The 27,383-nt window shown below is 49.9% G+C and overlaps 1 protein-coding gene across 2 annotated transcripts in view; it reads right to left on the bottom strand.

Moving 5' to 3' along the window:
* Positions 1-22,135, bottom strand: part of SUMO1 (small ubiquitin like modifier 1) — a 35,468-nt gene extending 13,333 nt beyond the window's left edge. Inside the window, exons 1-2 of one of the 2 annotated variants that reach the window (XM_088460717.1) lie at positions 21,963-22,135; positions 7,327-7,404 (exon numbers count right to left, since the gene is read on the bottom strand). In XM_088460717.1, coding sequence (XP_088316843.1) covers positions 7,327-7,404; positions 21,963-21,986 — 102 coding nt within the window. In that variant the 5' untranslated portion in view covers positions 21,987-22,135. The remainder of the gene's footprint in view (positions 1-7,326; positions 7,405-21,962) is intronic. The other variant, XM_088460718.1, reaches the window with a different exon arrangement.
* Positions 22,136-27,383: the final 5,248 nt, after the last annotated feature.

The raw sequence follows: 27,383 nt of genomic DNA, 5'->3' as shown, positions 1-27,383 counted from the left end.
GTCATTAATGCCACAGTAACTTCATTTTTATATTCATGAACACCTATAACATTTGCTGTTCCCTAACAGAATTGTCTCCTTGGAGGGACACGCCCAGACGCACACTGCCAGGCGCGCCCATTGCCGACACGCCCAGACGCGCCCATTGCCGACACGCCCAGACGCGCCCATTGCCGACACGCCCAGACGCGCCCATTGCCAGTTAAGAACACACCAGTATAGCTGATAAAGATTAGATGGGGAATAGAGGCGTAGATTACTATTGGTAAAGGGGCTGGGGACACGTTAGAAGAGGTTCCTCGGTGGTAGTGCTGCTTATTGTGGAATCCCAATAACAACAGATAATGTCTATACGCACATGTGACGAGATGTGATCATTTACGCTGGAACCTCACTTACATTATAGAGTTAATACTACATCTGGGATCTATATAAAAATTAGAGTTATGGTAAAACTTACTTTTGTTAACTCTTACCATGTGGATGTAGGTGGTGGATAAGAACCGGACACCAAACAGTTAAGCTTTCAACTTCCAGGATGCAACGGTCCCTCCCCCTATACCCCGCCCCTGAGGCAAATCAGTTCAGTAACAAGCCCATGGCAGGAGAGGAGAGAAGGAAGACTGGTACACAGAAGAATCACTCTCACATACAAGGAGACGGGAAACCGGTGAGCAGGAAACTTCGAAGAAAGAGAACAAAGGTAAGTTTTACCATAACTCATTTTCTTCTTCAGGGTCCATAGGACTCCACAGGGAGACCTTGGGGATGTCCCATAGCAGTTATTCAAGGGTGGGGACGCTCCTGCGCTGAGAGGAGAATGCGGCGTCCAAATGAAGCATTCTGAGAGGTGAATGTATCGAAGGCATAAAATGGAAGGTGTGGACAGAAGACCACGTGACCACCTTACAAAGAGGTTCAGCTGAGGCACCACGGTGAGTAGCCGGTACAGGAAGGCCCGTCTGTGTAAGCCTGTGAGATAGTCATGCGAAGCTATCTGGCCAGAGTCTGTCTGTTAGCTGGCCATCCCTTCTTGTGAAATCCATAAGAGCACAAATAAGGAGTCTGTTTCCGAAGAGAACTGGTACGGTCCACGTAGATCCCGAGAGCACGGACCAAATCTAAGGAGGCCTCACCATCCGAGAGGTCTGGTGATTGGAAGGCTGGGACTACAATTTGCTCATTAATATGGAAACGAGTAACAACTTTGGGAAGGAAACCAGGGCAAGTCCGAAGAACAGTCCTGTCCTGGTGAAAGATCAGAAATGGGGAGCGACAGGAAAACGCCCCTAAATCTGACACCCTACGGGCAGACGCCATAGCTAGGAGGAAGAGAGTCTTTGCTGTGAGCCATTTGAGCTCCACAGATCCCAAGGGTTCAAACAGAGTGCCCTGTAGGAGCTGGAGAACCACTGACAAATCCCACGGAGCCAAGGGAAGGACAAAGGAGGGTTGTATACGGAGGACATCCTGAAGAAAGGTGTGGACATCCGGCAGTGAAGCAATTCTATGCTGGAACCAGATGGACAGACCAGAGACATGCACTTCAGCAAGGTTAGGCGGTGTCCCAGGTCCAATCCAGCTTTGAGGAAGGCCAGGACTCTAGCAACCCAAAACAACTGAGGGTCATAGCTCTTGGTATCACATCATTGGAAGTATCTATGCCACACTCCATAGTAGATCCAGACAGAGGCCGGCTTACGCGCTCTAAGCATAGTCTGGGCCACTGAGCGAGAAAATCCTTTTGACCTTAAGAGGGATGTTTCCGGAGCCACGCCGTCAAAGACAGAAGACCCAGGTCAGGGTGAAGAATGGGACCTTGAGACAACAGTTCCGGTCATTGAGGCAGTAGGAACGGGGCATCTATGGAGAGGCTCCGAAGAGCTGAGTACCAATGTCGTCTGGGCCAGGCTGGGGCTACCCCAGCAGGCCCGTACCTCTGCCTTGCTTGAAATTCCAAAGGACTGGAGGAAGAAGGGAGACTGGAGGAAACAGGTATGCCAGATGGAAGGTCCACTTCAATGACAAGGCGTCTACGAATACTGCTTCGGCATCCCTTGTTCTAGACTCGTATAGTGGCAGCTTGTGACTGTCGGGAGGCCATGAGGTCCACCTCTGGTAGGTACCATCTGCTCACTAGGAGTTGAAAGACTTCTGGGTGGAGAGACCATTCCCCAGGAAAGGATTAGTTGTTGCAGGGGCCTGGAGTGGAACTGAGCGTACTCCACCACGTCGAAGGTGGATTCCATGGACCCCAGAATCTGCATTGCTGAGTAGACTGATACTCGGCAACTGCAGAGGAATCTGTGCACACGTAATTGAAGTGAGGAGATCTTGTCTGCGGTCAGGAAGATTCTCTGATTCTGAGAATATAACAGAGCTCCCAGATGGACCATCCTTTGTGAAGATTTCAGGGTGGACTTCTTCCAGTTGTTTAACCAGCTGTGCCTTTGTAGGAAGGCAATGGTTACCTGAAGATGGTGTTGAAGAACCTCTGGGGATCTTGCTAAGATCAAGAGGAAGTCCAGGTATGGCAGCAGCCTGACCCCCTGACCACACAGGTGGGCTGCCATGATAGACTAAATTTTGGTAAATACCTGTGGAGCTGTAGAAAGTCCAAAGGGCAGAGCCTGGAATTGGAAATGTTGCTTTAGGATAGCAAATGTTGCTGATGAGAGGGCGCTATATTTACGTGTAGGTAAGCATCCTGAATATCCAGAGATACCATAAAGTCCCCAGGCTCCATAGCTAGGACAATAGAGCGTAGGGTTTCCATCCGGATCCTGGGCACCCTGATGAATTTGTTCAGGGATTTGAGGTTGAGGATAGGCCGATGAGACCCATTTGCCTTCTGAACCAGAAACAGGGTTGAATAATAACCGCTCCCTCACTGTGACAGCGGGACTGGGATTATTACCCCACGCTTGCAGCAGGGTCTGAATGGCTTTCTGGATGAGCAGGGCCCTGATCGGGTCTGATGGAGGGCCTGTGCAGAAAAATTGGTGGGGTGGCAGTCTTAGAAATGGGAGGACGCACCCATGAGAAACCACTTCTCTTACCCAAGCACTGTGCAAACTGAAGAAATCGGCCTCCTAATCTGGGATCCTGAAGGCTTGTCCTCAGGTTTTGAAGCAGGACGTCTGGTGGCCCAGGTCTGCTTGGTCCTGGGCTTTGCGGCCCTAGTGGAAGCCGATTGCCTAGGAAAGGACTGACAATTAGGCTTTCCTTGGGGACAAAAGAACATGAATGACGTCATCCGAGGTTTCGCAATAGTTGCTGATGGCAGAAAAGCAGTCTTTGATGCCACCAATGTGGCTACAATCTTGTTGAAGTCTGGGCCAAACAGGATTTCTCCATTGTAAGATAATGCCTCTAAGGCCTTCCCTTCTTAGAGTCTGCATCCGATTTCCATGACCGTAGCCAAAGAATGTGGCGGGACACTGATGTGGCCGATGCTCTAGAGGCCAGGAGACTAGCATCCAAAGTTGCTTCTCCAATATATGAAGCAGCATCTCTTATGCAAGCTATATAGGATATTTGATCCCAAGAGGCCTCTGAAGGAAAAGACTCCTCTAGGGCTTCTGCCCAGCTCTCAATTGCTTTAGCCACCCAGGCGATAGTCATGGTCGGGTGAGCAATAGCTCCTGACAGAGAGTACACAGGTTTCAGGCCAGACTCAATCTTTCTATCCGTAGGGTCCCTCAGTGAGGAGGCTGTAGGGATAGGTAAAGCAGCGCTTTTAATCAATCGCGTAACATGGGAATCCACTGCTGGTTGGGCTTCCCATCTTGCTTAATGAGCTGTGGGAAAGGGATAACAAGAGGTCTGGCGTTTCTGAAGCTGAAACCTCTAACCCGGCGTTTGCCAAGCTGCCGCCATGTTTTCAGCTAGTTGATCCGAGAGAGGAAACTCTGCTGAGGCCACTTTTCGACGTTTAAACAGTGGGTGCTTTGATTTGGGGTCAGGCTCATCATCTTCTATCTGTAGGATAGACCTGACAGCTCGCACCAAAGCTTAGACTGAGTCTTAGACTGAGTCTTACTCTCTCTAACACTCAGACTCAGTCTTAGACTGAGTCTGAGTGTTAGAGAGATCAGCATCGTCTGCCTCCTCAGATGATACCTCAGAATCTGAGCGCTGCGTAGACTGTGAGGATAACACAGGACGCTTAGTCTTACTGGGTAGGGGCTTCTCACCTTGCAACATGTATTGAGAGGCTGTAGAGGAAGCTGCTAGACTGTACAGAGGTAGAGAGTATGTCTACCCATGTAGGGGGCATAGGAGGTACCTGTATTGCTTGTACTGGTGTGGAAACCCCATAGGGGGATTACTGCCGGGACTGCTAGGCGGCCCACAATAGTAGCCAGCACCTGAGAAAAGGAAGCCCAGGGGGGCTCCTGGACAGGGGCTGGGGGGTCTAAGTGGCCTGGTGGGGAACAACACCTTGCACAGAGCCCATCCTGCATTAAATCCTCCTCATTTAAGCCTGCAGCACATACTTTGCATGATAGCAGTATGGGAGAAACAACTTGTCCTTGCTAGACATAGCTGCAGAGTAGTATAGCACACAATATGGCACTGAGTAATATGCAACCACAAAGTATAGGACAGTATTCTAAATACAATTGGGTATGCAGTGTAGTGATCCTGCCTATGCTTGGATAAGCTGCAGGAGAGCAGTGCACTGACCAACTGTATGTGAAAACCTTCACAAATGCAAGAAATGTGAGGCACAGAGAACCCTGAATACACCTGTATATAAGGGTAAGAGAGAGAGAGAAGGGAAAGGCATAAGCTGACAGTATAGAGAAATTATACAGACAGACAGCACTAGCATAAGTCACATACAATGCAGAAAACAGTAACGGCAAAGGGGCACTACAACTACGCAGACTCGCAGCGTCTGGCAGGCTATAGCGCTACATAACCTGGCTCCAGGGAGAGGTATATAGAGGAGTCAGACCCAGAGTCTCCCTGAGAGCTGTGGCTGAGCCTGGAGAAAATGGCCGCTGGAGACCTCTGAGGGGACGGGGAGGAGAGCAGCTCAGGGAAGCGAGACCTCAGAAGAATGGCGCCCTGAGCTAAGGGGCCACTGTAATAGGGAAAGTCGACCTCCCTATGATGATTTTTAACCACGGGGACGCTGGATTCCCGCTCCATATGTACCCTGGTGGTCTAGTGGATCACTGTGGACAAAAGCCTGTGTTCAATCTCAGCACCTCCGGTCTGTCCCCTGAGACCGGCGGTAAGACTGCCCAGCCGCGGATGACCCACCTTTCCTTCCCCTGGAGTCTGGGTCTTCCCGCGGTGCCGACTAGCAAGGTCCCCCGGGGTGCCCGCCGAGAGCACCAGCCGCAGCTGGCGTTGCGGTGCCCGGAGGGGTGATGGAGCGGTAGCTCTGACGTCCTGCGGACAGTCTGATGTTGAGCGCTCAGTAGTAAAAAAGAGAAATAAAGTAACTCATGAAAATAAAGCTTTGGGCTGCATAAGGCACCTACCACTGTTATACCAGGTGCCCCGACTCCTGCCGGGCACCAAGCAACACTGATTGGCCACAGGCTCAGGTGCGGAGTATAGGGGGGAGGGACCGTTGCATCCTGGCAGTTAAAAGCTTAACTGTTTGGTGTTCGGTCCTTATCCATCACCTACACCCCAAGGTCTTCTTGTGGACCTTATGGACCCTGAAGAAGAAAATACAGGCGATTAAGTGATCCAAGCAGGTACATCAATGTAATAAGATTTTATTTATATAGCAGAAACCACTTTTCTGACACCTCTGCAGATTATTACGTCGTTTAAATGATAATACATCACGTAATATTTAGCATGTGATAGGGAAGCAGGAACCCAGGTACATTTTACAGCCTGGAGTTAGAATACGGTGATCAGGCAGGTAGAACTAGTGTCACCAGTGAATACGGCGATCAGGCAGGTAGAACTAGTGTCACCAGTGAATAAGGCGATCAGGCAGGTAGAACTAGTGTCACCAGTGAATACGGTGATCAGGCAGGTAGAACTAGTGTCACCAGTGAATACGGTGATCAGGCAGGTAGAACTAGTGTCACCAGTGAATACGGTGATCAGGCAGGTAGAACTAGTATCCCCCAGTGAATACGGTGATCAGGCAGGTAGAACTAGTGTCACCAGTGAATACGGCGATCAGGCAGGTAGAACTAGTGTCACCAGTGAATAAGGCGATCAGGCAGGTAGAACTAGTGTCCCCCAGTGAATACGGTGATCAGGCAGGTAGAACTAGTGTCACCAGTGAATACGGCGATCAGGCAGGTAGAACTAGTGTCACCAGTGAATACGGCGATCAGGCAGGTAGAACTAGTGTAACCAGTGAATACGGCGATCAGGCAGGTAGAACTAGTGTAACCAGTGAATACGGTGATCAGGCAGGTAGAACTAGTGTAACCAGTGAATACGGTGATCAGGCAGGTAGAACTAGTGTCACCAGTGAATACGGCGATCAGGCAGGTAGAACTAGTGTCACCAGTGAATACGGCGATCAGGCAGGTAGAACTAGTGTAACCAGTGAATACGGCGATCAGGCAGGTAGAACTAGTATCCCCCAGTGAATACGGTGATCAGGCAGGTAGAACTAGTGTCACCAGTGAATACGGCGATCAGGCAGGTAGAACTAGTGTCCCCAGTGAATACGGCGATCAGGCAGGTAGAACTAGTGTCACCAGTGAATACGGCGATCAGGCAGGTAGAACTAGTGTCCCCAGTGAATACGGCGATCAGGCAGGTAGAACTAGTGTCCCCAGTGAATACGGTGATCAGGCAGGTAGAACTAGTGTCCCCAGTGAATACGGCGATCAGGCAGGTAGAACTAGTGTAACCAGTGAATACGGTGATCAGGCAGGTAGAACTAGTGTCCCCAGTGAATACGGCGATCAGGCAGGTAGAACTAGTGTCACCAGTGAATACGGCGATCAGGCAGGTAGAACTAGTGTCACCAGTGAATACGGCGATCAGGCAGGTAGAACTAGTGTCCCCAGTGAATACGGTAAAATGAAGAAGTACTTTAAGCAGCCTCTGCACTATTCATATTACTCTTAACAAGTAATTTATTAAAGTAGCTACATACAGACAGTATACACATACATACAGACAGTATACACATACATACAGTATACACATACATACATACATATAGACAGTATACACATACATACATACATACATGGCAGACGGGTAAAAAGTGGTCTCTGAGCAGGTGCCCGTGTGCCTAGCATGCCATCTGGGGGCAGAGCTGAATAATGTGACAATTCTTATACCTTGTCTTTCATTTGATCATAGAATTAAGCCTTCATTTACCTGGCCAATTACTTTTAGTTTAATATAGTCACCAGCTTCCTTCTTATCTCCTAAGTCCTCACTGGATGGTTTGGTTTCCTGTAGGAGAAGAGCAGAAACAGTTATTATATATTAGAACGATGCAACAAGCGACTATTGTGAGTTACAGATGTGTAATCACCGTATGAATAGGTCCATGTACACCGTATGTATAGGTCCATGTACACCGTATGTATGTGTAATCACTGTATGTATAGGTCCATGTACACCGTATGTATGTGTAATCACCGTATGTATAGGTCCATGTACACCGTATGTATGTGTAATCACCGTATGTATGTGTAATCACCGTATGTATAGGTCCATGTACACCGTATGTATGTGTAATCACCGTATGTATAGGTCCATGTACACCGTATGTATGTGTAATCACCGTATGTATGGGTCCATGTACACCGTATGAATGTGTAATCACCGTATGTATAGGGCCATGTACACCGTATGAATGTGTAATCACCGTATGTATAGGTCCATGTACACCGTATGTATGTGTAATCACCGTATGTATGTGTAATCATCGTATGTATGTGTAATCACCGTATGTATGTGTAATCACCGTATGTATAGGTCCATGTACACCGTATGTATGTGTAATCACCGTATGTATGGGTCCATGTACACCGTATGCATGTGTAATCACCGTATGTATAGGTCCATTTACACCGTATGTATGTGTAATCACCGTATGTATAGGTCCATGTACACCGTATGTATGTGTAATCACCGTATGTATAGGTCCATGTACACCGTATGTATGTGTAATCACCGTATGTATAGGTCCATGTACACCATATGTATGTGTAATCACCGTATGTATAGGTTCATGTACACCGTATGTATGTGTAATCACCGTATGTATAGGTCCATGTACACCGTATGTATGTGTAATCACCGTATATATGTGTAATCACCGTATGTATAGGTCCATGTACACCGTATGTGTAATCACCGTATGTATAGGTCCATGTACACTGTATGTATGTGTAATCACCGTATGTATAGGTCCATGTACACCGTATGCATGTGTAATCACCGTATGTGTAGGTCCATGTACACCGTATGTATGTGTAATCACCGTATGTATAGGTCCATGTACACCGTATGTATGTGTAATCACCGTATGTATGGGTCCATGTACACCGTATGCATGTGTAATCACCGTATGTATAGGTCCATTTACACCGTATGTATGTGTAATCACCGTATGTATAGGTCCATGTACACCGTATGTATGTGTAATCACCGTATGTATAGGTCCATGTACACCGTATGTATGTGTAATCACCGTATGTATAGGTCCATGTACACCGTATGTATGTGTAATCACCGTATGTGTAGGTCCATGTACACCCGTCAGTGTGAGGTCTCACAGGACTCTAACCTACAGGTACTCGGTTGGGTATGAAATTCCGGCACTCGGGATCCCGGAGGTCGGAACTCCCACACCGGTATCCCGGCAGGGATAGGATTAATACACCTGATGGTCAGTATCCTAACCCTCCCCCTCTCCTATCCTAACCCTCCCCCTCTCCTATCCTAACCCTCCCCCTCTCCTATCCTAACCCTCCCCCTATCCCTCCCCCTCTCCTATCCTAACCCTCCCCCTCTCCTATCCTAACCCTCCCCCTCTCCTATCCTAACCCTCCCCCTCTCCTATCCTAACCCTCCCCCTCTCCTATCCTAACCCTCCCCCTCTCCTATCCTAACCCTCCCCCTCTCCTATCCTAACCCTCCCCCTCTCCTATCCTATCCCTCCCCCTCTCCTATCCTAACCCTCCCCCTCTCCTATCCTAACCCTCCCCCTCTCCTATCCTAACCCTCCCCCTCTCCTATCCTAACCCTCCCCCTCTCCTATCCTAACCCTCCCCCTCTCCTATCCTAACCCTCCCCCTCTCCTATCCTAACCCTCCCCCTCTCCTATCCTAACCCTCCCCCTCTCCTATCCTAACCCTCCCCCTCAACTATCCTAACCCTCCCCCTCTCCTATCCTAACCCTCCCCCTCTCCTATCCTATCCCTCCCCCTCTCCTATCCTAACCCTCCCCCTCTCCTATCCTATCCCTCCCCCTCTCCTATCCTATCCCTCCCCCTCTCCTATCCTATCCCTCCCCCTCTCCTATCCTAAACCTCCCAATAACCCTGCTATTTAACCATCGGGATTCCGGTGGTCGGAAGCCGGCGCTAAGATTCTGTCAAGTGTCAGAATTCTGGCGCCGGCATTCTGAGCGCCGGAATCCCCGCGGTCAGGATTATGGTTATCTACCACAGTGACAAACTCCAGAGACGACAACTGAAGACTTACTAGGGGGAGATCCATTCATGGCAATGTATGAATTGTGGCAACAGAACGCCGAAACCTCTCAGACACCAAAATCGCCAATTCTACCTCGCTGCCCAGAGAGGTGCGTCAGACAATGAGCGCTATTGGGCTACCATAATGGAACGTGCACAGCCAAGCACATGATGGCAGAACACCAATAACAGAACATAACCCATCTTCCGTACGGTACCCCCTGACATTGTGTCACCCTGCGCTGTGCCCTCAGGTGGTGATTACAGGACCAGCAAATGATGGCAGAACACCAATAACAGAACATAGCCCATCTTCCGTACGGTACCCCCTGACATTATGTGTTACCCTGCGCTGTGCCCTCAGGTGGTGATTACAGGACCAGCACATGATGGCAGAACACCAATAACAGAACATAGCCCATCTTCCGTACGGTACCCCCTGACATTATGTCACCCTGCGCTGTGCCCTCAGGTGGTGATTACAGGACCAGCACATGATGGCAGAACACCAATAACAGAACATAGCCCCATCTTCCGTACGGTACCCCCTGACATTGTGTCACCCTGCGCTGTGTCCTCAGGTGGTGATTACAGGACCAGCACATGATGAACATAACCCCATCTTCCGTACGGTACCCCCTGACATTATGTCACCCTGCGCTGTGCCCTCAGGTGGTGATTACAGGACCAGCACATGACAAGCATTGTAGTTCTATTTCTTATGGAGGACAAATCATCGGTGCAGAATGATGCGACCAGAATTTATCTGCCATTTACTTTGGCCAATCACCAAAGCGTTTGTTACAGTGATCAATATATCCCTATTTACCTATATTCTAGTCACCGCAGAGCAAAGTTGCACCCCCTGGGCAGAGAATGGCCAATACCTGCACAGACCTAACCTGGTGCTCACACAAAGATCCGGCACATTTTCAGTATAGTGATCATTACAAACGCCAAGATGGCGAATACCAGGCAGCAATTCAGTCCCGAGCGTACACCAGTACCACCCCCAGTGTGAGCATACTCTAAGTACATGGGTGATTTTGGCTCACGTGTGGGGACAGTCTGATTTGTCTTTTATTTAGATTATGAATTGCTTTTTCAGCCAGGTGGCTTTGGGACCATACAAACAGCAATTTGGTGCTGGGGACACGTTGCGGCACCTTATAAATACAGGGTTATAATAATGTGGTGCTGGGGCCACGTTGCGGCACCTTATAAATACAGGGTTATAATAATGTGGTGCTGGGGACATGTTGCGGCAGCTTATAAATACAGGGTGTGACCGGACGCCTTTCGCCTAAGGCCGTCCCTGGTCACGGGTTAGCGCTTTCGGAATCCCAATCACCGTCAGTGACCGCCTGTCACTTACTCCGCCCACTGCACCGTGGGCGTTTAACGATGCTGCCACCACCAAACTCTACCATCGGCGTTTGGAACCGCTTTTAACGTACAGTCAGGCTCCTACGTCGGCGCCTGGAACCGCTTCTGCTGCGTATGCGTTTGACTAACTGCGGACACACCTCCTGTTTGGTGTCGGCTGTTCCCACCTGATCCCTCGCAATGGACCAGGTCTGCACGGTAGCTGGCAGAGGGCTTGAACTTTGAGACACGGAGCTCTTACCCAGAACAGCAGGAGAACGGAATAGCGTTTTGCGCAATTCTGTTGGTCGCAGGATTGAGGCACAATTGAAGTCAGGCAATGTGTTTATTGCTCAGTCTTAAAAAAGACCCTCCCTTCAGATTGAAGGGGAATATCAGCATACAAGATGTTACAGGAATCATACAGCAGGTCTCCTCCACACAGAAGTTACAGGGTTGTACACATACAGGGCTCACAGTCCCTCTTTTTATGTCATTCTTACACACAACATCACAGGGGGGCAAATCCACCCTGTGTTCCTTCTAGCCAATCAGGCTCTCTCACAAAACATAAATAAATACGTCTTACATTTCACAAAAATGAAATCAATTTCCTTGATACCACCCAAAAACATTTGGTTTCCTAAGCACAGACTGAGTTACATATACTGTTCTGAAAAGGTAAATATAATGCAAATTCCTGTTACATTCGTCTCTTCACATGTCTATGACTAAACCAGTTTGGGCTTTCTGAGTCTTACACCTTCTAAGCTCTTACACAACATAGAAGCTTCTTACACACAAACAACTTGTCTGTTACCTGTGGGTCTGTATACGATACCAAGCAAAGTTGTGTCTCCCTAGCCCTCATTTCATAGGAAAGGCTTCTTCAGTCACCACCTAACCCTCCACTGCCAGGCTATAGGGTAATTACCATATCCATCCCCACTGCCAGGCTATAGTGTAATTACCATATCCATCCCCACTGCCAGGCTATAGTGTAATTACCATATCCATCCCTACTGCCAGGCTATAAGGTAATTACCATATCCATCCCCACTGCCAGGCTATAGGGTAATTACCATATCCATTAACACTGCCAGGCTAGGGTAATTACCATATCCATCCCCACTGCCAGGCTATAGGGTAATTACCATATCCATCCCTACTGCCAGGCTATAGGGTAATTACCATATCCATCCCCACTGCCAGGCTATAGGGTAATTACCATATCCATCCCCACTGCCAGGCTATAGGGTAATTACCATATCCATCCCCACTGCCAGGCTATAGGGTAATTACCATATCCATCAACACTGCCAGGCTAGGGTAATTACCATATCCATCCCCACTGCCAGGCTAGGGTAATTACCATATCCATCCCCACTGCCAGGCTATAGGGTAATTACCATATCCATCCCTACTGCCAGGCTATAGGGTAATTACCATATCCATCCCCACTGCCAGGCTATAGGGTAATTACCATATCCATCCCCACTGCCAGGCTAGGGTAATTACCATATCCATCCCCACTGCCAGGCTAGGGTAATTACCATATCCCTCCCCACTGCCAGGCTATAGGGTAATTACCATATCCATCCCTAGGTGAGGCTGCCAGGCTATAGGGTAATTACCATATCCATCCCTAGGTGAGGCTGCCAGGCTATAGGGTAATTACCATATCCATCCCTAGGTGAGGCTGCCAGGTTATAGGGTAATTACCATATCCATCCCTAGGTGAGGACGTCTAACCAGCAGTTTGTCTCCAGAGGTCAGGACATGTTACATTTCTATAAGTGCGTTTAAACCCATATTACATACAAAAATATATTCACACATGTCATAGACTATACTACTCCACTTTATACACCAATGCATTGCAGATGCAGCGCTCTACCGCAAAATGTGTATATTAATACAGTTTACTATGAACCATGTACATCTGGGCTTTTAAACTGTCCACTTTAACGGTTTCAGTGCTGGTCGCAGTGGGATCTGGCTCTCCCTGTCCCGCAGCGGCCATGACACACTCTACCTACACTCCCCCAGTGCAGCAAGTCCAGGCCGCTGCATATAAAGCATTAAAAACACACTTATCAACACTCAGCGTGTAGCGCAGAGTATACATTTACAATGGGCGCCTGGCACCTCTTTGTCCTTTTAAAAATGGCGGCACAGCACGGGAGTTAACTCCTTCAGTGATGTGGCAGCCATTAACCTTGTGTGGCCTGCCTCCGGCCACACAGGGTTATAATAATGTGGTGCTGGGGACACGTTGCGGCACCTTATAAACACAGGGTTATAATAATGTGGTGCTGGGGACACGTTGCGGCATCTTATAAATACAGGGTTATAATAATGTGGTGCTGGGGACACGTTGCGGCACCTTATAAATACAGGGTTAGAATAATGTGGTGCTGGGGACACGTTGCGGCATCTTATAAATACAGGGTTATAATAATGTGGTGCTGGGGACACGTTGCGGCACCTTATAAATACAGGGTTATAATAATGTGGTGCTGGGGACACGATGCGGCACATTATAAATACAGGGTTATAATAATGTGGTGCTGGGGACACGTTGCGGCACCTTATAAATACAGGGTTATAATAATTTGGTGCTTGGGACACGTTGCGGCACCTTATAAATACAGGGTTATAATAATTTGGTGCTTGGGACACGTTGCGGCACCTTATAAATACAGGGTCATAATAATTTGGTGCTTGGGACACGTTGCGGCACCTTATAAATACAGGGTTATAATAATTTGGTGCTTGGGACACGTTGCGGCACCTTATAAATACAGGGTTATAATAATTTGGTGCTTGGGACACGTTGCGGCACCTTATAAATACAGGGTTATAATAATTTGGTGCTTGGGACACGTTGCGGCACCTTATAAATACAGGGTTATAATAATTTGGTGCTTGGGACACGTTGCGGCACCTTATAAATACAGGGTTATAATAATTTGGTGTGCAATCAGCAACGTGGCTGGCTACATTATGGGCAGTGAAAAGCTATGATATTTAGGGTTTCAGGAGGTCAGAGTAGACCCAATAGGAGGTACAGATACTCCTTGACAAAATCATGGGCTGCTGGGGGGCAAATGTGTGGAAAGATTAGAATGGGGGGGGGGGGGGGTCCTAGCTTATCGCAGAGGTAATATAAAGCTGCCCAGTGTGTGTGTGACATGTAGCAGCAGCCACGGCATTACCCTGCATGTATACAATAGCATGGTTTCCAGGTGTGCGTGTATGTATGTGTGTGTGTGAGTGTGTGTGTATATATGTGTGTGTATATATGTGTGTGTATGTGTGCGTGTGACATGTAGAAGCAGCCAGGCCTTACCCTGCATGTATAATATAGCATGGCTTCCAGGTGTGTGTGTATATGTGTGTGTGTGTGTGTGTGTGTGTGTGTGTATATATGTGTGTGTGTATGTGTGCGTGTATGTGTGCGTGTGACATGTAGAAGCAGCCAGGCCTTACCCTGCATGTATAATATAGCATGGCTTCCAGGTGTGTGTGTGTGTATATATGTGTGTGTATGTGTGCGTGTGAGATGTAGAAGCAGCCAGGCCTTACCCTGCATGTATAATATAGCATGGCTTCCAGGTGTGTGTGTATATGTGTGTGTGTTTGTATATATGTGTGTGTGTGTGTGTGTGTGTGTGTGTGTGTGAGTATATATGTGTGAGTGTGTGTATATATGTGTGTGTATATGTGTATGTTTGCGTGTGACATGTAGAAGCAGCCAGGCTTTACCCTGCATGTATAATATAGCATGGCTTCCAGGTGTGTGTGTATATGTGTGTGTGTGTTTGTATATATGTGTGTGTGTGTGTTTGTATATATGTGTGTGTGTGTGTGTGTGAGTGTGTATATATGTGTGTATGTGTGCGTGTGACATGTAGAAGCAGCCAGGCCTTACCCTGCATGTATAATATAGCATGGCTTCCAGGTGTGTGTGTGTGTGTGTGTGTGTATATGTGTGTGTGTGAATATATGTGTGTGTATGTGTGCGTGTGACATATAGAAGCAGCCAGGCCTTGCCCTGCATGTATAATATAGCATGGTTTCCAGGTGTGTGTATATATGTGTGTGTATATATGTGTGTGTATGTGTGAGTGTGTATATATGTGTGTGTATATATGTGTGTGTATATATGTGTGTGTATATATGTGTGTGTATATATGTGTGTGTATATATGTGTGTGTATATATGTGTGTGTATGTGTGCGTGTGACATGTAGAAGCAGCCAGGCCTTGCCCTGCATGTATAATATAGCATGGCTTCCAGGTGTGTGTGCAGATACGTACATCAGCCTCTCCTGCTAGCATAACACAGGGACAATCACCAGCTACTACGCTATCACATCATAACTTCTACAGTCATTTATGTGGGACACTCTCCTAAATATATATACCTAGCTCCTGCATCCTAAGCAATGGTGCCCGTTTCTGTTAGTAGAGAAAGCCGGAATCATTTTCAATATTTAACCCAAATGACACTTATGGGGCACATCCACTAGACGATCTACTCCCTGTCCAACGATTTTCCCTTGAAGTTTCCCCTGAAATTTGATCTGAACTCATAAATCTAACGATAAACGATGTTGTTTCATTCTGTGACTGAGAGCTGTCAGCTATAGTGGGCAGATAGTGGTTCATCGTTTGATCGTTCAGTGTGAACGATGTGTAAACGATTTGTAAGCAATCAAGTGAAATTGACCTGCATGTTCAGTCGATGGAGGAGACGATGAAACGACCAGCGGGAGCGCGCATCGTACATCGTTAGAAACAATTACTGCACGATTTGCAAACGATTTTTAAACGTTTGAACGATAACGATATCGTTATATCACCTGCTAAAATCGTCTAGTGGATGCCCCCCATTAGATTAAATTACAGTCTTAGGGCCAGATGTACTAAGCTCTGGGGAGTGATAAACCACCAGCCAATCAGCTCCCAACTGTCATTTTTCAAACACAGCCTGTAACATGACAGTTAGGAGCTGATTGGCTGGTGGTTTATCACTCATCAGAGCTTAGTACATCTCCCCCTACACCATACAATGCGGCAGACTACAGACCATTACCAGACCCATTCCTCTGGCAGAGAGATGCCTAATGCCCCTTATTATAGAGTCTGTTCACGCTGCTTAGTGTCCATTCCCAGCCAGAGAGTTGCTGATTCAGCCCCGCACAGTGCAATCAGCAGCTTCATCATACAGACACCATGAGGAATAATATTCTGTACGGGACGGAGCGAGAAGCTGGCGCAGAACAGAAAAGACGCGGCTGAGTTCTGCTCTCTCACTACTGTAACATACACAGGATCCGTTATCCAATACTAAGATCTGTCAGCCCCCAGCAATGTACAAAGACTAATTACAGTGCTTATACATGAAGATTAATGTTACATGTAATACACAGGACACCACATGGTCTACAGCAACCTGCACTGTGCTCTCCCCAACATCATGTGTACACCCCACAGTACTGATACCTAAATCACACACTATATATATATTATATATATATATATATATATATATATATACACACACATTATATATATATATATATATACACATACACACACATATACATACACCCCACAGTACTGATACCCAAATCACACACACATATATATACACACACAGTACTGACAGCTAAATGATGAGGAAAGCCTTTGTATGGGATGTCAGAGCAGCACCTCAGCCAGGAGATACACAACATAGCACGGCTTACACAACATGACATCCTTCACACACACACATATATACACACACACACACACACACATATATACACACACATATATATATATATATATACACACATACACACACACATATATACACACACACATAAATACACACACACACACACACACACATAAATACACACACACATATACACACACACACATATACACACACATATACACACACACACACATATATATACACACACACACAGACACACACACACACACATATATACACACACACACACAGTACTGATGCCTAAATGATGAGGAAAGCCTTTGTATGGGATGACAGAGCAGCACCTCAGCCAGGAGATACACAACATAGCACGGCTTACACAACATGACATCCTTCACACACACACATATATACACACACATATATACACACATACACACACACACACACACATATATATACACATACACACACACACACACACATACATATATACACACACACAGTACTGATGCCTAAATGATGAGGAAAGCCTTTGTATGGGATGACAGAGCAGCACCTCAGCCAGGAGATACACAACATAGCACGGCTTACACAACATGACATCCTTCAGTGTACATTCAGGAAGCCGGCAGACGGAATGCCGACCGCCGGCTTCCAGACACTTATCCCAACTAGGGACGAATGACAGGCGTCTAAATCTAGATGCCTGTCATTTGACTGACGTCAGGAGACCGGCGCCTAGCATCCCGATCGAGCGGATGCCGGGCGCCGCAGCGGACAGCTGCGCAGGGGGGGGCTTTAGGTTTAGGGCTCCCAGGGGGGACTTAGGGTTAGGCATCCCCCTGGGAGGTTAGGGTAGGGGGAAGGAGGGTTAGGGTTAGGCACCCCCCTGGGAGGTTAGGGTAGGGGGAAGGAGGGTTAGGGTTAGGCACCCCCCTGGGAGGTTAGGGTAGGGGGAAGGAGGGTTAGGCACTGGGGGGGGGAAGGTGAGGGTTAGGCACTGGGGGGGAAGGTGAGGGTTAGGCACATCAGACAGACACACATTTTATCCGGCAGCCTGCCAGCCGCAGATGTCGCCGGCATACACGGAGATTTCTCTCACAGTGTATCAGCCCGACATCCGCGCTCCGCCCCCGGGGGAGGAGACATTTCCCTGTTCCTTCCCCCTGACATCCACGCTCCGCCCCCGGGGGAGGAGACATTTCCCTGTTCCTTCCCCCTGACATCCGCGCTCCGCCCCCGGGGGAGGAGACATTTCCCTGTTCCTTCCCCCTGACATCTGCGCTCCGCCCCCTGGGGAGGAGACATTTCCCAGTTCCTTCCCCCTGACATCTGCGCTCTGCCCCCTGGGGAGGAGACATTTCCCTGTTCCTTCCCCCTGACATCTGCTCTCTGCCCCCGGGGGAGGAGACATTTCCCTGTTCCTTCCCCCTGACATCTGCGCTCTGCCCCCGGGGGAGGAGACATTTCCCTGTTCCTTCCGTAGGAAGAAACACAGGAAATGTCTATCGGCCACGGCTGTGCATACACTGCCCGATGCGGCCGACAGTTTATCGGTAAATATCGCGGCGGACGGGCATGCTGGACAATCCGGCATGCCCGACCGAGCAATATTTAACCCTCGGTCGCCCCCCCACATGCTACAATTATCGGGCCGATCCACCAATATCAAGCGGATCGCCCCGATAATTGTAGCGTGTATGGCCAGCATAAGTGGTGTTGCAGCCTCTGGGGCCTCTCAGAAAAGGTGCGTTTATACTGACAGATCATGTGACACTTAGATGTCACACAGGGGGACGTCATTTCACTAATTATGTGACTTCTGAAGGTAATTGGTTGCACCAGAACTTTTGAGGGGCTTCAAAGCAAAGGGGGTGATTACATATGCACATGCCAATTTTCAGAATTTTATTTATAACGAATATATATTTTTTTTTTCCTCATTTCACTTCACCAAATTAGACTATTTTGTGCAGATCCATCACATAAAATTCAGATAAAAATAAAAAAAATGTACAGGTTGTGATGTAACATAAAAGGTAAAAAGCCAAGGAGTGTGAATACTTTTGCAAGGCACTGTATAAACACTCACTTATACATATATATGTGTGTATATGGGTGTTATTTACACACACACACACAGCCAGGTGCATAAATATTGGGACATTGACAGAATTGTCATATTTTGGCCTCTAGTCACCACCACAATGGCTTTGAAATGAAACAAACAAGATGTGCTTCACCTGCAGACTTTCAGATTTAATTTGAAGGTAATTACATCCAAATCAGGTGAACGGTGTAGGAATTACAATGGTTTCTATATGTGTCTCCCACTTTTTAAGGGGCCAAAAGTAAATGGGACAAACTAAACAATCCTGAATCTAACTTTCACTTTTTAATACTTTGTTGCAAATCCTTTGCAGGCAATTACAGCCTGAAGTCTGGAACCCATAGACATCACCAGACGCTGGGTTTCATCCCTGGTGATGCTCTGCCAGGCCTCTACTGCAAATGTCTTCAGTTCCTGCTTGTTCTTGGGGCATTTTCCCTTCAGTTTTGTCTTCATCAAGTGAAATGCATGCTCAATCAGATTCAGGTCAGGGGATTGACTTGGCCATTGCATAACATTCCACTTTTAAGCCTAAAAAAACTCTTTGGTTGCTTTTGCAGTATGCTTCGGGTCATTGTCCATCTGCACTGTGAAGCGCCGTCCAATGAGTTCTGAAGCATCTGACTGAATATGAGCATATAATATTGCCCGAAACACTTCAGAATTCATTCTGCTGCTTTTGTCAGCAGTCACATCATCAATAAATACAAGGGAACCAGTTCCATTGGCAGCCATACATGCCCACGCCATGACACTACCACCACCATGCTTCACTGATGAGGTGGTATGTTTTGGATCATGAGCAGTTCCTTTCCTTCTCCATACTCTTCTCTTCCCATCACTCTGGTACAAGTTGATCTTTGTCTCATCTGTCCAAAGGATGTTGTTCCAGAACTGTAATGGCTCTTTTAGATGTTGTTTGGCAAACTCTAATCTGGTCTTCCTGTTTTTGTGGATCACCAATGGTTTACATCTTGTGGTGAACCCTCTATATTCACTCTTGTGAAGTCTTCTCTTGATTGTTGACTTTGACACATATACACCTACCTCCTGGAAAGTGTTCTTGATTTGGCCAACTGTTGTGAAGGGGTTTTTCTTCACCAGGGAAATATTTCTTTTGTCATCCACCACAGTTGTTTTCCGTGGTCTTCCGGGTCTTTTGGTGTTGCTGAGCTCTCCGGTGCGTTCTTTCTTTTTAAGAATGTTCCAAACAGATGTTTTTGCTATCTCTCTGATGGGTTTGGTTTGATTTTCAGCCTAATGATGGCTTCACTGATAGTGACAGCTCTTTGGATCTCATATTGAGAGTCGACAGCAACTGATTCCAAATGCAAATGTCACACCTAGAATCAACTCCAGACCTTTTACCTGCTTAATTGATAATGAAATAATGAGGGAATAGCCCACACCTGTCCATGAAATAGCTTTTGAGTTGATAGTCACATTACTTTTGGCCCCTTAAAAAGTGGGAGGCACATATAGAAACCATTGTAATTCCTACACCGTTCACCTGATTTGGATGTAATTACCCTCAAATTAAATCTGAAAGTCTGCAGGTAAAGCACATCTTGTTTGTTTCATTTCAAAGCCATTGTGGTGGTGACTAGAGGCCAAAATATGAGAATTCTGTCAATGTCCCAATATTTATGCACCTGACTGTGTGTGTGTGTACGTGTGCGTATATACACACACACAAATATGTACACAAGTACATGCACTCATACATACACACCTACAAACATATACATATATACACACACACCTACAAACATACACATATATACACACACACCTACAAACATACACATATATACACACACACCTACAAACATACACATATATACACACACAACTACAAACATACACATATATACACACACACCTACAAACATACACATATATACCTACATATATACCTATATATATATATATAAACCTACAAACATATATACACACACATAGCGTTCCCGCTAGGCAGCGCGCCCTATTTCTGAAGGGCAGAAAGCACCCTGCCCTCCAGCGTGGCGCCCCGCTGAAACAGCCTGCAGGTGGGAAGTGCAAGTGGGAAAAACGGCTGTGCAGCGGTCCTCGCCAGTGAATGGATGCCGGGCGCATGCATCTGTTAGTGTCGGGCACGCCCCCAAGACTGATGTAAAAAAGGACGCGTCATAAAGACACGTCCCCTTTTCGGAAGCGTGCGCGCAAAAGTGCCCTTTCTCTAGAGTTAACACTACACACACTGCCTGGCACCAGACCTAGAGAAATGGCATTTCTGCGTGCGTCAAAAAAGGGGCGTAACCAATGAAAAGGGGCGTCTTTATGACGCATCCACTCTTCGTCACTCTTGGGCCCGGCACTTACGGACATTCGGACAGCCCCCAAGTGCACTGTGAATGAATGCCGGGCGCATGTTCCTGGCATCCATTCACTGGCAGTGACTGTTGCACAGCCGTTTTCCCCACCCGCGGGACACTGCGAACCGCAGTTTCAGCAGGGAACTGCACCGGAGGGCAGGGTGCTGTCTGCCCTTTAGAAATGGGGCAGGGTGCGGTGCCCCGCTGAAACAGCCTAGCGGGAACACTACACACACACAAAAAAAATTCTCTCTCTAATATATACATATATATATACACACATATACATATATATATATATATATATACACACACATATACACACATATACATACACAGACATACACAAATACATACATACACACAAATACGTACATATACACACACACACACACACACATATACACGTAAATACACACACACATACATATATATATACACATACATATACACACATACATATATACACACATACACATACATAGACACATACACAAATACGTACATACATGCACAAATACATATATACAATGTGTGGCACTCCAGCTGTGGTAGAACTATATGTCCCAGCATTCCCTGCCGCAGCATTAGCATGCCCCGACACATAAACAATGTGGCAGGGCATGCTGGGAGATGTAGTCCCATTGTAGAGCAGCAGCACCCGCGTTATATAAGCGCCTCCCCCCCATATACAGCAGGAGGAGGATGATGATGATGATGATGAGTATGGGGGGTACACACACAGGCCGTCACCTGGTCAGACATGCTGCCGCTGCTGCTGTCCCCGGTGCTCTGTGTCGGGCGCTAAGAGCCGCTCTCTCCCTCTCTCTGCACAGGCGATGATGGCTTCCTGTCTCCGGTACCGACGTCACTTCCGGCCAGCCCGGGCCCCGCCCACACTGATGACATCCTGTGAAATGAGGGCTGCTGGGGCTGCAGTGTGTGTGACGTCATGTCAGCCATGGGGGTGTCATCTGTGCAGGGGCCCTACCGTGTCCCCAGGGGAGCTCTCCTCCCAGATCACATGTTATGTACATGTGTGTTCCCAGTGCTGCCACCCCAGCACATGTCAGGGACATACATGATCTGCCCATTGCTGGTGGCCATGCTCCTGCCTCATCATGTTCTCTCACAGTCACCCCCCTCCCCAGCACTAACACCGGGGTCCTTGTGCCTGACTGCTCCTCACCTCGCCACCATACGGCACAGGTTCCCTCCGCAGGGAGCGCCACCTATACCGGGGTGCAGGGAGCGTCACCTATACCGGGGTGCAGGGAGCGCCACCTATACCGGGGTGCAGGGAGCGTCACCTATACCAGGGTGCAGGGAGCGCCACCTATACCGGGGTGCAGGGAGCGTCACCTATACCGGGGTGCAGGGAGCGTCACCTATACCGGGGTGCAGGGAGCGTCACCTATACCGGGAGTGCTGAGAGGGGTGACTGCGTATTACCAGCCCACTGTGAGTAGCAGGGAGCGTCACCTATACCGGGGGTGCTGAGAGGGACGACTGTGTATTACCAGCCTACTGTGAGGAGCAGGGAGCGTCACCTATATCGGGGGGTGCTGAGAGGGGCGACTGCGTATTACCAGCCTACTGTGAGGAGCAGGGAGCGTCACCTATACCGGGGGTGCAGGGAGCGTCATCTATACCGGGGTGCAGGGAGCGCCACCTATACCGGGGTGCAGGGAGCGTCACCAATACCGGGGTGCAGGGAGCGCCACCTATACCGGGGTGCAGGGAGCGTCACCTATACCGGGGTGCAGGGAGCGCCACCTATACCGGGGGTGCTGAGAGGGGTGACTGTGTATTACCAGCCCACTGTGAGGAGCAGGGAGCGTCACCTATACCGGGGGTGCAGAGAGGGGCGACTGCGTATTACCAGCCCACTGTGAGGAGCAGGGAGCGTCACCTGTACCGGGGGTGCTGAGAGGGACGACTGTGTATTACCAGCCCACTGTGAGGAGCAGGGAGCGTCACCTGTAACGGGTGCTGAGAGGGGCGACTGCGTATTACCAGCCTACTGTGAGGAGCAGGGAGCGTCACCTATACCGGGGGTGCTGAGAGGGGTGACTGTGTATTACCAGCCCACTGTGAGGAGCAGGGAGCGTCACCTATACCGGGGGGTGCTGAGAGGGGCGACTGCGTATTACCAGCCCACTGTGAGGAGCAGGGAGCGTCACCTGTAACGGGTGCTGAGAGGGGCGACTGCGTATTACCAGCCTACTGTGAGGAGCAGGGAGCGTCACCTATACCGGGGGTGCTGAGACGGGTGACTGTGGATTACCAGCCCACTGTGAGGAGCAGGGAGCGTCACCTATACCGGGGGTGCTGAGAGGGGTGACTGTGTATTACCAGCCCACTGTGAGGAGCAGGGAGTGTCACCTATACCGGGGGTGCTGAGAGGGGTGACTGTGTATTACCAGCCCACTGTGAGGAGCAGGGAGCATCACCTATACCGGGGGTGCTGAGAGGGGTGACTGTGTATTACCAGCCTACTGTGAGGAGCAGGGAGCGTCACCTATACCGGGGGTGCTGAGAGGGGCGACTGCGTATTACCAGCCTACTGTGAGGAGCAGGGAGCGTCACCTATACCGGGGGGTGCTGAGAGGGGCGACTGCGTATTACCAGCCCACTGTGAGGAGCAGGGAGCGTCACCTGTAACAGGGGTGCTGAGAGGGGCGACTGCGTATTTCCAGCCTACTGTGAGGAGCAGGGAGCGTCACCTATACCGGGGGTGCTGAGAGGGGTGACTGTGTATTACCAGCCCACTGTGAGGAGCAGGGAGCGTCACCTATACCGGGGGTTGCTGAGAGGGGCGACTGCGTATTACCAGCCCACTGTGAGGAGCAGGGAGCGTCACCTGTAACGGGTGCTGAGAGGGGCGACTGCGTATTACCAGCCTACTGTGAGGAGCAGGGAGCGTCACCTATACCGGGGGTGCTGAGAGGGGTGACTGTGTATTACCAGCCCACTGTGAGGAGCAGGGAGCGTCACCTATACCGGGGGTGCTGAGAGGGGTGACTGTGTATTACCAGCCCACTGTGAGGAGCAGGGAGTGTCACCTATACCGGGGGTGCTGAGAGGGGTGACTGTGTATTACCAGCCCACTGTGAGGAGCAGGGAGCATCACCTATACCGGGGGTGCTGAGAGGGGTGACTGTGTATTACCAGCCTACTGTGAGGAGCAGGGAGCGTCACCTATACCGGGGGTGCTGAGAGGGGCGACTGCGCATTACCAGCCTACTGTGATGAGCAGGGAGCGTCACCTATACCGGGGGGTGCTGAGAGGGGCGACTGCGTATTACCAGCCCACTGTGAGGAGCAGGGAGCGTCACCTGTAACAGGGGTGCTGAGAGGGGCGACTGCGTATTACCAGCCTACTGTGAGGAGCAGGGAGCGTCACCTATACCGGGGGTGCTGAGAGGGGTGACTGTGTATTACCAGCCCACTGTGAGGAGCAGGGAGCGTCACCTATACCGGGGGTGCTGAGAGGGGTGACTGTGTATTACCAGCCCACTGTGAGGAGCAGGGAGCATCACCTATACTGGGGGTGCTGAGAGGGGTGACTGTGTATTACCAGCCCACTGTGAGGAGCAGGGAGCATCACCTATACCGGGGGTGCTGAGAGGGACGACTGCGTATTACCAGCCCACTGTGAGGAGCAGGGAGCGTCACCTGTAACAGGGGTGCTGAGAGGGGCGACTGCGTATTACCAGCCTACTGTGAGGAGAAGGAGCGTCACCTATACCGGGGGGTGCTGAGAGGGGTGACTGTGTATTACCAGCCCACTGTGAGGTGCAGGGAGCATCACCTATACCGGGGGTGCTGAAAGGGACGACTGCGTATTACCAGCCCACTGTGAGGAGCAGGGAGCGTCACCTGTAACAGGGGTGCTGAGAGGGGCGACTGCGTATTACCAGCCTACTGTGAGGAGCAGGGAGCGTCACCTATACCGGGGGGTGCTGAGAGGGGCGACTGCGTATTACCAGCCCACTGTGAGGAGCAGGGAGCGTCATCTGTAACAGGGGTGCTGAGAGGGGCGACTGCGTATTACCAGCCTACTTTGAGGAGCAGGGAGCGTCACCTATATCGGGGGGTGCTGAGAGGGGCGACTGCGTATTACCAGCCTACTGTGAGGAGCAGGGAGCGTCACCTATACCGGGGGTGCAGGGAGCGTCATCTATACCGGGGTGCAGGGAGCGCCACCTATACCGGGGTGCAGGGAGCGTCACCAATACCGGGGTGCAGGGAGCGCCACCTATACCGGGGTGCAGGGAGCGTCACCTATACCGGGGTGCAGGGAGCGCCACCTATACCGGGGGTGCTGAGAGGGGTGACTGTGTATTACCAGCCCACTGTGAGGTGCAGGGAGCGTCACCTATACCGGGGGTGCTGAGAGGGGTGACTGTGTATTACCAGCCCACTGTGAGGAGCAGGGAGCGTCACCTATACCGGGGGTGCTGAGAGGGGCGACTGCGTATTACCAGCCCACTGTGAGGAGCAGGGAGCGTCACCTGTACCGGGGGTGCTGAGAGGGGCGACTGCGTATTACCAGCCCACTGTGAGGAGCAGGGAGCGTCACCTATACCGGGGGGTGCTGAGAGGGGCGACTGCGTATTACCAGCCCACTGTGAGGAGCAGGGAGCGTCACCTATACCGGGGGGTGCTGAGAGGGGCGACTGCGTATTACCAGCCTACTGTGAGGAGCAGGGAGCGTCACCTATACCGGGGGTGCTGAGAGGGGCGACTGCGTATTACCAGCCTACTGTGAGGAGCAGGGAGCGTCACCTATACCGGGGGTGCTGAGAGGGGTGACTGTGTATTACCAGCCCACTGTGAGGAGCAGGGAGTGTCACCTATACCGGGGGTGCTGAGAGGGATGACTGTGTATTACCAGCCCACTGTGAGGAGCAGGGAGCATCACCTATACCGGGGGTGCTGAGAGGGGTGACTGTGTATTACCAGCCTACTGTGAGGAGCAGGGAGCGTCACCTATACCGGGGGTGCTGAGAGGGGCGACTGCGTATTACCAGCCTACTGTGAGGAGCAGGGAGCGTCACCTAAACCGGGGGGTGCTGAGAGGGGCGACTGCGTATTACCAGCCCACTGTGAGGAGCAGGGAGCGTCACCTGTAACGGGTGCTGAGAGGGGCGACTGCGTATTACCAGCCTACTGTGAGGAGCAGGGAGCGTCACCTATACCGGGGGTGCTGAGAGGGGTGACTGTGTATTACCAGCCCACTGTGAGGAGCAGGGAGCGTCACCTATACCGGGGGTGCTGAGAGGGGTGACTGTGTATTACCAGCCCACTGTGAGGAGCAGGGAGTGTCACCTATACCGGGGGTGCTGAGAGGGGTGACTGTGTATTACCAGCCCACTGTGAGGAGCAGGGAGCATCACCTATACCGGGGGTGCTGAGAGGGGTGACTGTGTATTACCAGCCTACTGTGAGGAGCAGGGAGCGTCACCTATACCGGGGGTGCTGAGAGGGGCGACTGCGCATTACCAGCCTACTGTGATGAGCAGGGAGCGTCACCTATACCGGGGGGTGCTGAGCGGGGCGACTGCGTATTACCAGCCCACTGTGAGGAGCAGGGAGCGTCACCTGTAACAGGGGTGCTGAGAGGGGCGACTGCGTATTACCAGCCTACTGTGAGGAGCAGGGAGCGTCACCTATACCGGGGGTGCTGAGAGGGGTGACTGTGTATTACCAGCCCACTGTGAGGAGCAGGGAGCGTCACCTATACCGGGGGTGCTGAGAGGGGTGACTGTGTATTACCAGCCCACTGTGAGGAGCAGGGAGCATCACCTATACTGGGGGTGCTGAGAGGGGTGACTGTGTATTACCAGCCCACTGTGAGGAGCAGGCAGCATCACCTATACCGGGGGTGCTGAGAGGGACGACTGCGTATTACCAGCCCACTGTGAGGAGCAGGGAGCGTCACCTGTAACAGGGGTGCTGAGAGGGGCGACTGCGTATTACCAGCCTACTGTGAGGAGAAGGAGCGTCACCTATACCGGGGGGTGCTGAGAGGGGTGACTGTGTATTACCAGCCCACTGTGAGGTGCAGGGAGCATCACCTATACCGGGGGTGCTGAAAGGGACGACTGCGTATTACCAGCCCACTGTGAGGATCAGGGAGCGTCACCTGTAACAGGG

Source organism: Taudactylus pleione, unplaced genomic scaffold, assembly GCF_031769625.1.
Source record: "Taudactylus pleione unplaced genomic scaffold, aTauple2 ptg000976l, whole genome shotgun sequence".
In the NCBI taxonomy this organism is placed as follows: Eukaryota; Metazoa; Chordata; class Amphibia; order Anura; family Myobatrachidae; genus Taudactylus; species Taudactylus pleione.
This window is presented reverse-complemented; position numbering and strand designations above follow the sequence as displayed.